The sequence below is a fragment of the Mizuhopecten yessoensis genome, unplaced genomic scaffold, assembly GCF_002113885.1.
Source record: "Mizuhopecten yessoensis strain PY_sf001 unplaced genomic scaffold, ASM211388v2 scaffold1471, whole genome shotgun sequence".
NCBI lineage: Eukaryota > Metazoa > Mollusca > Bivalvia > Pectinida > Pectinidae > Mizuhopecten > Mizuhopecten yessoensis.
Window position 1 is genome coordinate 226,337 of NW_018404063.1, and position 12,752 is coordinate 239,088.

The 12,752-nt window shown below is 36.4% G+C and overlaps 1 protein-coding gene across 3 annotated transcripts in view; it reads right to left on the reverse strand.

Moving 5' to 3' along the window:
- Positions 1-12,429, reverse strand: part of LOC110462826 (dual specificity tyrosine-phosphorylation-regulated kinase 1A-like) — an 83,883-nt gene extending 71,454 nt beyond the window's left edge. For 2 of the 3 annotated variants that reach the window (XM_021517029.1, XM_021517082.1), the window contains exon 1: positions 3,024-4,575. In XM_021517029.1, the coding sequence (XP_021372704.1) occupies positions 3,024-3,159 (136 nt within the window). In that variant the 5' untranslated portion in view covers positions 3,160-4,575. Of the gene's footprint in view, positions 1-3,023; positions 4,576-12,288 lie in introns of those variants that run through there. The other variant, XM_021517043.1, reaches the window with a different exon arrangement.
- Positions 12,430-12,752: the final 323 nt, after the last annotated feature.

Sequence of the window (12,752 nt, forward strand, 5' to 3'; positions counted from 1 at the left end):
GCGGGGCGGGGCGGGGTGTACAGACAGAAAATCAGGACTTAACAGAATACATCAAATGTCTCACATTCTAGCATAGTAGATCAGTAACAGACATTGGGGGGTGGGGTGGGGTGTGTGTGTGTGTGTATGTGTGTGTGTTGTTATATGGAAATTTATCAATTTAAAATGAATTTTGATGAAGTTGTAATTCTGATTACAAGGCCACATGCATGGAAAATCATCTTGAAAATTTTCCAACTTCCAAAGAAAACTGAAAGTCATAAATTTACAGTCAGTCAGGATGGGCATATAAATAGAATGAAATGTTTTACGAGTTGTATGGAATTATAATATCATACTTGGTAATTGGTACAGGCATACATCTTCTTCCACATGCTTCCATCAGATTATAGTATAAGACAACACTCACTGTCACAGCCTTCTCGGGCTAGCTGTTGTGTCGACAACAATTTATCGGCCCATAGTGTACATGGTGGTCGGTACTTATTTCTCAATGTTGCGAGGTGGTTTTGTGTCATGCACGAGGCTTACAAGACCAGCTTAGAGAATGAGGTCCAATATTGTGACGGAGGGTGGGAGGTGATTATGCCTCCCACCCTCAAATTGTAAAACTACGATTGCGGTATCAGGGACAGCGACACAGACAGTGTTTGACAAGAAATGGTTTTTGAGATGGTTCGAGTTGAAAAGACAGGCTCGGTAAAGACTTTGTGAGAAAATGGATCATATGATGGTTGGAGGGGAAGGGACTTTGGATGGACAGGGTTTGACAGTGGAATAGGTTTTTAACTCATTCACCCCTGAAATGTCATAATGAACTATTCCAACTTTTGAATAGGAAGATTTCAAATGTGTCTCCAGGGGTGAACGAGTTAAGATGGTTGGAGTAGAAATGATTCTGGGCTGAAAGGGATGGACCAAGAAAAGGGATTTTACGAAAAATGTGATAAATGTGTTGGAAGGGATCCAGGGTTCGAGTATGAGATGGTTGTAGAAGAAAAGACTCAGGGTTGAGGGGAATAGACTGAGGAAAGGGATTTAATGATAAATATGATAACTGGGGTAGAAGGGATCTTAAGGGACCCAGGGTTTGAGTATGAGATGCTTGCGAAAGAAAAGTGTCTGGGAGGAGATGGTTACCCAGTGGAAAAGGATCATAAGGGTAAGGGTATACAGACTTGGAGTAGAGAAAGAAGAATACAAATATAGGATGACTATGATAAAAAGAACTCAGGATGGCCATTGGAAAAGGATTACAAATTGACTGGGGTAAAATATTTTCTTTTTTGCTTGCGTTGCATAAATCTCTGATATGTAAGCATGTTTTATTTTGTTGATGTTGGCTACTTTTTGAGGGATGAATTACAATGAGCTTCGTCTGGGCACTCCCTGCACGGCCGTATACATCATGTGCTGACCAGTCCGTATTGATCGGGACTAAGACAAGGAACTGCGTCTTACCCGGCGCAACCGTCCCGCCTGCTGTGTACATGACAAAGTTTGAGAAATTCATAATAACATAGATCTGTTTGCCAGCCTGGCGTCAGACAGTGAACCAAAGTCGATTCCATTAGGCGGGGATTGACATACAGATGTACACAATCGCACTAACACAGGCTCGTACGCCACTGCAGGTGTCGCAGTACAATGTATTTATCAGGCCATTCCAAAGTTAAAACGTGCCAGAATACAACAAAATGTAACACTTTGCAAAGAATTTTACAACATTAATTAAAACGGTACTGGGACAGGTGTTTAAAAAGGTAAGGGTTTGATCGGGCAAATACGTTGCCAATATGAATGGAAATTCCATGGATACATGTGTTCAGTGTTAGGGTCATGGATAGAGAAATGTCTCCACAAGTTTTGTAGGGACAGTGTTTTCCCCCTTATTAGTTTGGGATGGGGACTTTTGGCAGTTCTCACTGTGGCAAGAAAATATACCAATTAGAAAGGAAACTATTCAGGAGTAAACCGCAAATTTTGTGAATTAGGCATAAATATGAAATAGATTCAATTGGTAATTGGGCACATTATCAGCCAAAGGAAGTCCCCAGAAAAAGCACTGAGGACCCAGCAACGGTGACAATGCCTGAATGGGCAGGGATGTACTGTGGGGAAAGGAAAACGAATCAACTGTTTGTGTGGGGACACAGTAAAATATTAGCCATAGGGGTAGGGATAGCCAATTGTATAATATTTAATGAGATAATCACTATCTAGGGCATAGTTTTTCATTCTTCAGGATTGTGTGTGAATTTGGACAGACAGTTATGTGTATTTAGAAGGGCTGTCAACATTTTGTAAAGGATGCCAATGAGAGGACATGTATTTTGTATTCTGTTTGTGTGGAGTGTGTTCTAAGCAAGGAAGAGCAAGAACTCAAACCCTACTAGCGGGGGATTTATGTACAATTTTTTGAATATCCGACATATTCCGGTATTCTGATGTCCCAGCAGTGGGGAACAGCGAACACACTAATTAGGTTGTAAACATGTTCTAATGTTTACAACCAGACTTCAGTGTGATGTCGGTCATGAACACGAAATATTTGGATGTCTTGAGACATATATGTAAACAGTTAAAATAAATACGTAAACCAAGTAATCCTCCGACGAAATTCGATATCTATAAATAAATATTAATATCCTCGTCTGATATTGGATTGAACTTTTAGAATAAATATTCCCATCTGACTGACGTCTGATACAAACACTTTTAAATATTCTCGTCCATTGTCAGGTATGAACTCTTTTGAAATATATAAACATCACTGAACATGTAGTACCCTCATTTTATGTTGGAAATCAACATCAAATATGTGATATCCTGGTGCGACGAGGTCAGATGTAAACACTAAACATACTCGTGATGTCCTTCTGCCAATGTAAACACAAAAACGCAATAACACTTCCCTTCGCGTACAACGCTGGACATTAAAACACATCCCATGCCTGATGTAGGCCGTGAACATTATATAAGCATCTGACGTAATCACGAAAAACAAAGAAAGATATTCTTACGTTTGAGTCGCATCGTCTGTTTGTAGTACTCCTGCTCCTGTTTTAACCAGTGTCCACGGTTGTTTAACAGTCGATCGTCCACCACACCAGAATCCATGTCCTCTAAGTTACGATTTTCTTGTCCCTCGTGAACCATGGGCACGGATTGTGTTTCTACCCGGGTATACGGATATATACGAATAATAACAAGCTGTAGTTGAGGTATGTAAATCCAAATGTCTGGGGCGATTCTCTTTTTTAAATGTATCCCAGAAATGGTCTGTTTGAAGGGAATTCACAATGTTTTTCTTGTTCTAATTTTATAATCTTTTCCAGGTTTGTATTCTACAAATTTAATTTTACGTCACTATAAAATCCACAGGTTCATTGACCATCCACGAAAATCATCATTAGTATTGCACAAATCCACAAAGTTAATTTTCGAAAAATAACCAGGGTTTTGAATATCCACATTACAGTAACAAATACCAATAATAACACAAATACGTTGATTGAAAATCACATTTCCTGTTGAGGCGATAACAGATAACAAAGAGTTCAACAGGCTCAGAATATAGTCATTGCAGATATCCCCACGAAACACGACCCTACTTAACAACAAAATAAACTCTACAACAAAACAACGACAAATCTGTCAGTTCTATATATATATATATTGCACGTTCTACACCAGGTTTAAAAACTTGTATAATGGGTTGTCCAGTTTTCATTCATATCATGACAGTAGAAAACTGTTTTGGCCCAATTCTTTATTGTTCATTTATGTGGCAAGTGTTTGGGCTAAAAGATTTGACAACAGTCGATAGTACATTTTAAGAATTTGGGATAACAAGCACCTACCAAAGACTGGGAGTCACCACAATTTCCATGTGTCACGAAACTTATGTTATATCCATGCACTCATGTCAAACATCCTGAACCTCACCCACAAGATATTCACAAACAGTCTAGGAAGCGACTAGTCTAATGATGTCCAGGCTCCGATCAGCTGTTAATGATGGCCAGCGACACAGCTGATTCCACTCAGCAGTCAGCTGATTGATAATTAACACCAGTCGAGATTTCGAAATCCAGAGCCTGTATGGGTTTTTGACAACTGACCAGACGCTCTAGATGGACATCACAGGTCCTGTGGACTGACGTGACCTTTGTACTACTGTACATTGGAGCACAACTCCCTCCAGCCATACATACGCGAAAACTGGTCGCTCAACTGAGAAACACTGTCCAGGGGCTTTTCCTCTTCTCAAAACTTTTATATAATCCACCTCTTGACTTCGTAGGTATGGGAGGAAATCTATCCCGAGAGAAAATATCTTGCCTGTCCCATTCCTGGTATGAGGTGGTCAGTGTAAGTGATGGGTGCGAGTGGTCAGATGTCCAGATGACCAGCCCAGGTGAAATCCTACATGGTAGACAGACAGTCCCTATCACAAAGTAGGGCACATACATATAGTGTACATAAAGCTAACATCCTTACTGGGCGGATCATACGCCTTCTAGCCTCCACTCGACTAGCTTCCACACAAGCATGCAGCCTGACAACTGTCTAACACAGCCTCTATAATTGGCTCATGGATGCAATGTGCCTCTGGGCTTTATTTATAATCCACCAATCAAATTTAACCTTACATCTGGGTCACGGTATTATGTTGACTGTCTGGTCAATATGTAATGAAGTCTACATACATACAGTGTGGGGCCCCCCAGGGGGGCTTTGTCACTGAATGACACGCTTTCACACCTTTTTGTGACCAATTAATCATTTACATAAGATTATACACATGTAGAACTTAGAAGAGTGGGGGACTACTCAGTGGCGGGTATGCTGACAACTACAGACACTTAGACGTATAGGACCAGCCCTCCTGTGCTGTCCTATATATACTCTCTAGGTGGCAGACAGCAGAGTGGGACCATGTAAACAAGTAGAGTTATCTCCTACATAAAACTCCTAACATTTATTCCTTTTATTTCTATTATTAATGTATGATAAATATATCTATATATAATAATTCATGCTGGGTTAAAAAAAAATAGACATGTGTCTTTATGTATACATGGAAAATCCTTGAATTTTAGAGCAGTGGGCCATTTTCAGCAATTTTTAGTCAATATCTAAATTAAGTGGGGCCATTCTATGTTAAATTAAAAGAAAACTGAAACATGGAGGGGTCAATTTCAGTTTTGAGGGGTCAATGGCCCCCCCTCCTGGATTATCCCTGTAATCATATAATCAAAATATTAAATATGTTCTCCCAATAATAATATAATATATTATAAAGAATGGAAAACTCTTATGAAATTTATTGAATTATTTTCTAACTTTTAAAAAAATCAAAAAGAAATCACACAAAATTATTTTTTGAATAATTTCAAAAGAAATAAAGCACAATCAAAACTTGCGCTTTTCATTTTCCTTTGATGAATTTTTAAACATTATAATACAAATTAACCAGTTAACTTGTGATGGTACCCCTTGTTGTACCCCTAAGGGGTAACATATCATATCAAGTCAGCTGATTGTTACCTACAGATCTACATACTAAGATATGTGTGGTATGGGAGTCGAGGGACCGAAATAACACAGGGAGGATGTGCCGTACAGTCCTCTCTATCAAAGATCAACATCAGCTGGAAGTGAAAGGGAGGGTCAGAACTCTTTATCACCTGCACAGGAAATGTTTTCTCTGTTCAGGTATGGCCTAACCAATTATAAAACCATTAGAGACTTCTTTAAATAATCTTTCACATAGTTTATTTTTAGTTTTTTTTTACCTCTCATTTTTTTTCTTTTTCTTTATAGAATAAGAATTACTCAGATGTAACTAAAATTACGAACAGCTAACAACAATAGAAGTTTTCTTGTTTTAAAGTACATTATTTAAGAATATTTTTCATTTAAGACTCACATTTTTTTTTAATTACCCAGGTACTGAAAATATTCTTCCTTCAAATTTAGCTGCAATTAATTTTCTCTTATGACCAGCCTCTAACCTTGTTGAATGCTTTCCTTCTTGACACCAAAAAATATTGTTGGAAAAAGAAAACGATCTACAACACCTCCCCAATAAAACATAAATACCACTTTTCTTTGTTTCCACTATTCTATTCAATTAATTATACATGATTTCAATAAGTAAATGAACAAGTTTTGAAAACAAATAAAATCTATATTTTCCCCAACACTTCATCATATATATGTCATCTGAGATAGAAATCAACGAAAAATCAATTCCAACAACAGTTTCAATTTTCAAATTTTATAACAATTACAAAACTGGTGCTTTTTTTTTTTTTTTTTTGGTTGGGGGTGCTGACTGTGTGTGTGTGTGTGTGTGTGTGGGGGGGGGGGGGGGGGGGCTGGGGGTGACACAGGCAAAGTTCAAAATGGAAAGGAAAGCCTGGAGGGAAAAACTGATTAGTTCATTCAAAATGATTTTGTTTTCATTTTTTGTCTACACTATGAAATGTGGCAGAATTAACCTTACCTTATAAAATATCTTTCCTGATACAAATTTAAATGTCAAACCAAAAGTTCTATCTCAGACTTAATCTGGAAAAACTTGAAAAGGAAAGAGAAGAAAAAAAAAATATACAATTTTTTTTTAGAGTGGACAACCTTACAAGTCTAATTTCGTATACATACCTTGCCTAAATATTAACTCACAATAATGAATCATTGGGTTTTTTCCCCACAGAAGATAAATATTTGTTTTAATATATTAAAACTGCTTAAAATAATAAAATAATATCCTGTTTTCCCGACATATGGTATTAAGAGACACCGGTTCAATCATTGTACAATCTTACAGGGAGGGACTTGGTGTAAAACACACCACATAGAGAGAATGAACAGAAAATAGCATTGCAGATTTTATCGTGTCCCAAAGACACACGATGTCAACTCCTCAAAAGGATCAGTAAAAAAAAAGGGTATGACAACCAATGAACACAGACAATCCCCGGCATTGTTTCGTTTACTGACAGACAATCCCCAGCATTGTTTCGTTTACTGACAGACACTGTTGCTTTTTGGAAGAGATCATCCCTTCTGGTTGACATAGCACTAAAAGACTAACATCTAGCGATTCCTTTCAGGGTTGTGATTTATTGCCCCTAAGAAACACACCAGGACAGCGAGAGATTTTCGAGAATTTCAGGAGGAACCGTCTACAAGCTGGCACTATAAAGCTCACAGGCCGAAAGTTTGAAGATTTTTTAAGACATTGAATGCCACAACTGTGGTATGAAGATAAATCACAACAGATTTTATGATCCTTGATTGACGATAGTTTTTGCCGTCTATAAAAGTTACACAAAGTTAAGGCATTTGTGGATTACTAGACATTTAATGTAGCTTCATGATGATCACACATCTACAGTATTGCAGAGTTTATTTCAGAGAAAAAAAAATCAAACTTATTTTTTTTTCTCTCATTTCATATAAAAACCAACAGTAACTGCTTTATTTTCTTTCCTGAACAAGAGGCCCAAAGGACCAGTATCAGTCACCTACCATTTGTTTCACATATGACATTTAAATATGGTCAAAGTCAAGTTTATTAGACTAAATGTTGATTTTTGTTGGATTTTTTTTTTATACACTACATGGCAAACTTTACGAATCTTAGTTGGAAGAATTATTTTACTAGACAGGCTTTCAAAGTCGATCGGTCTAGGCCATTCATTCATATCGCATGCAATAGGCCTTCAGCAAATTTGACAACTGTGAACATAAAAGTGGGTCAAGGTCATTAATTTGAGCAAGCTTGATCAGGTTGATGGTCCTAAGAAGTAATTTTTAAGGTTTTAACACGTTTGACTGCTGTGACTTCAAAATTGGGTCAAGGTCATTATTTAAAACAATCTATACAACTTTTCATCCCAACATGCTATTAGCTAAAAATCATCATAATGTCATTCATTCATTTATAATATTCCCCACTATATATATAGAGGCCCCAAACAAATTTTGACAATTATGTACCTGAAAGTGGGTCAAGGTCATTTATCTGAACAAACCTGATAGTCCTTCATCCCAGCATGCTATTTGGTTATTCAGAAAGAAGTAATTTTTAATGTTTTAATGCATTTGACTCCTGTGACCTCAAAATTGGGTCAAGGTCATTAATTTTAACAGACTTGATTAACTCTTCATTCCAACATGCTATTGGCTAGATATCATCATTCTTTAACCCAAGGCCTCTTGTATTTGGTTATTAAGATGACTTTTAAAGGTTCTAACAAATTTGACCCCTGTGACATGGAAAGAGTGTCAAACTCATTCACTTAGAGACACTTTATTGCCCTTCATCCCAGAATTCCATTGACCAAATATCATCATACATCACCACAAGCCATTAATTTATGCAGAATTTTCATAATGCAACAGGAAGCAACATTATTTTTTAGGTCTTAACATTTTCTTGTATTTTCAATATTTTCTTTCATGTTTTTCCAATATTGGAAACAGGGAAAGGTTGCAAACAGTGATTCACATTTGGGGCCAAAATTCTGTCCCGGCTTCCCATAGTTAAAGCTCAAAAATCAGTACATATATTTTCCTCAAAATTTATTTCTTGGAAAATAATAAGTGTGTTCTGTATGACCTGAAATAATGCTTTGACAATGTTCTGATCGTAGCATTTTGTCAGAACGCGCATGATGTTTTTCTCAATTTTGTGAAAATACAGCAATATTTTCTCAATACGAAAGGCATAGACCCCTGGTGAGATTTAAAGACAGTCGAGAAGTCACTGGCATCATTATTTCAGTAAATTTTCGTATACCTAATACATACATTACATTCATAACCCTTTCAACACCTTAGACCATAATGGGCTCATCCAGATCAATTTATGGTAGAGGTTATTAAAGTTACATAGGGGTGAAAGGGTTAATGTTCACTGCCCTGTTATTTGCCTTACCAATAACATCAATCACATTTTTTATTGATAATTATAACAACGGTAAAATTCTGTACAAATACATTTTCCACGGCTATCATTTATTACTCAGTGTTCATACTTCAATGTAGGTTAAGAAACCTCTGGTATCACAATTTCAGAATCTTTTTGCAACATTTTGATACTGTGTTGACTTTTGTCATCACTAATGGTGTGGTTTAATATATATTTTTCCATCGATATGTGTTACATTTGTACCACCAAAAAGATGGATTACAGAGCTTTCTGAAGAAAACAGCGACTGCAGTAACTAAAACCAATGTTGAAACTTCCAATAGCACACAGCATGGCCACTGATCTTATGTTTCTTATTGGTTTTGTTCTAAATTCAGTCAAAACATGGGAATTTCAAAATATGAAAAAGGGGATTGCAACATATTGCATGAATCCCCGCCGCTAAATTATAGCCTCAACTCACAGAATCACAAATCAATTATAACCCACTTACATAATACTCAACCTTCCCATGATAGACACGCATACCAAGATTGATCTCAGGAGAAAAATTATTGGTGATTATATGCATGCTCCAGACAAGCAGTATCTCAGATTTTGTACTTTTAGTAAGGTCAATGGTCAAAATGTAGGTCACAGTGATCTACAATTGTATGTGACACTGCGCCTTCCAAAGATAAACCATCAATGACAGTCTACCAAGTTTGATGAACCAAGGTGAAAATAATGTAGGCATGCATGTAAATGCTTCAAATTCAAACAAGTGGTATTTCACATACTTTTCATTTTTAATTAAGGTCAAATTGTAAGCCGAAATGAAATGTTTTTCATATGACACTTCGCAGCATACCAAATAATGTAGGAGATATATATGTTCCGATCAACATCTCAGACAGACAGAGGACCATTTCCAACGCCAGCGATGGGTTGCGGGACAAAAGGTCTTCACTAACAGTTAATGTTCCCCCCCAAAGAAAGGCATAAAATGGTTTTGGGTCGACACAAAAACAAAGGGTTTGTCAATTTGCAGGAAACCAACATGTATTTTGTTTTGATTTTGGTGATTAGTCTTAAAAATATGGATTGATTCAGAAAAACGTAAAAGGCAATTCAGGGCTCTATTGCCTATCATTTTAGTCAGTTAAATTGACTCATTCCCCATTAAAATTATGCCCCAATTTGTCCAGATAAATTCGGAATGACTCTGGTTGATAATGTACAAGTCGTTGTAAATTATATGGAGAGCTGTCATAGTAAATACAACCTACAGTTATGGTACTTACCTGTTGTGAAATGATGCAGGATTGGCAAATATTGGCCATATCTGTGGATAAATCCACCTATTTCAACCGACCAACCATGAAGGCTCTAATAAAGCTTCATACAACTTCCAAAAAACATTACTTTACCGGTGTTTTCATCTGTAAAGGTCTAGTCAAGGTCAACCAATTTATGAATGAAGTTTTTTTCCACAAACAAACACGAGTTCTTGTGACGATATATTGGAACAGCAGATGATTGCAAGAAAAACTTGACTGAACTTCAGACATCAATTTGAGCAATTTATAATAAGATGAAAGTGAGGACAGGAGGCAATGAAGATAATGGTGTTGCTGATGAAAAGGACACCCACCACTAGGGAATAGATTTACCTCAATCTACTCAATTTTTTATTAATCAATTAGACTTTTCGGTGATATTAGCAGACTTCTGTTATGTTATGAGTAGTTCTGTTGGATAGAGAGACGTTCCCTAGCATTATGAGAAATTTCGATGATATAAACACAAGTTCGGTACAGCTTGTTTACATATGGGCTTGCACCCTTACCTCCGACAAAGATACATGGACAGATCAACTTTCTGCAAATTTTTTAAGGGAATTCTGAAGCAGTGACAATTCTTGATGAAATCAAGTATGAAACAAATTTCTTTCAATATATCTGAAGAGTGTGAATATTATCTTTCTGTCATTTTGAGTAATTGCAAAATTATATTAAGTAGTATGTAAGTCATTTTTGAAGTGGTAGCACAATTTAATAATGGTTCCATTTCAAAATATCATCCAAATTTTCCTAAATTTTGTTGATAATTTTGCCAATTTGGAACCCAGGACGGTCAAATTCCAAAATTACCCCTGATAAGTGATAACACCTGTAATGCAGTGACATTTTCAGTTTTTCCCAGGTTAAAGTATCCTGCTAAAGACAATGAGAAACCTGACAATAATGACAGAATACCTAGTGACAAATCTTCTTGATAATACGATAAATAAACCTTTTGATTTTATAAATTATAGTATATAATACCATTGTCAATAAAAACTATATGTTGTTTCACATCAGATTAAAGGCAGTAACTCAGCTATTCTTTAACCCGACATTATGTCTTCCTTTTTCGATACATTTGGATTTTTTATCTTAAGATAATACATTAAACAGTATTTGTCATTTACAATATAAAAGTTAACAATGTAAAAATACAAACTTCCTTGCAAACAATATTTTTAGTTATAAAAGAAACTGCCAGAGACGGTTTAAAATTGACATTGATCAGCAAGTATAATTTATACTATAAATTTATATCAAAATGTGAAATGAGAAAAAGCAATGCTGGTTTCATATTGTTTGAAGATATGATAATTCCATTCATACAAAACAAATCAAATACATGCATACTCATTATAATGACACATATTCACGTAGCCATAGAATTATTTACGTACGATGAAGTCACCTATGTGTCATTGTTGATGATGTTGAGTCTATCCTGACCTTGTTTTGCACCTATACGCATGTAGTTACCTCCCTTTAACTCTATAAAATGACCGCGTGACAAGGTACCACATGAAAACTTCCGCTATCCCCAGTGGCGGATAAAACAAATTTCTAAATAATTAACGATATCAATATGAACAATCCGACTCAAAGTACCGACACTGACATAACACCCCATTCAATTGTAATGATTGGAACAAATATGTGATCACTGAACACTCGAAATAAATCTGAATTGTCAAACATGTCTGGCTGATTATTCTGGGAACAGTTCAAAACATGTCTGAACCAAAACATTACGGAGACATGTGCTTGAATATGCGATGTTCCGTTAAAAATCTCATGAGGAAATCTTATTTTGGAATAAAGGATAATGAATATTACGAATAAGATAAATTTCCAGTACATATTAAGATTAAAAACATGTAAATAGAGAAACATTATCGAGCATTCATCCATCCCTGATGAAGACAGAATGAATGAATGAAACGCGTAACGATCGTAAACAAATGGTGGAAAACCATGCTTGTGTCACAATTCATGTATATTGATCAATTTGGTACTTACTGTGTAAATACGGACTCCGTGGTGGCAATTAATTGATGCGTGATATCACAATATATTACGTGTAAAACACCTTCACAGTCCACAAGTCAGACTTGACCTCCCTCGACGATCCAGGCAACACAAAATGGCGCGCAAACGGGAGATTTGAAAATGGTGCGTTATAAAGGAATTTATTTTCATTTCCCATTCACCTGAACAGAAGTCTATCCATCACAGGAATATTCGAGTACGCAAATGGAAAATTAATTCATTTTCGATCAATACTTTGTCTGAGACAACCGTCGGTAATCTTCGTATCCAACATGGCGGACCGTCGGCGAAACAGCGAATCGCGTGGTTATTTTTAGCTGACCTCTGATTTACACATCAGTTGCTATAGTGACGTCAAAACGTGGAGGTTCGTTTGGGGAAAACAGTGCCCGTTTGGACATGAATCGACGCGTGTTTAATTAAGTGTTCCATCT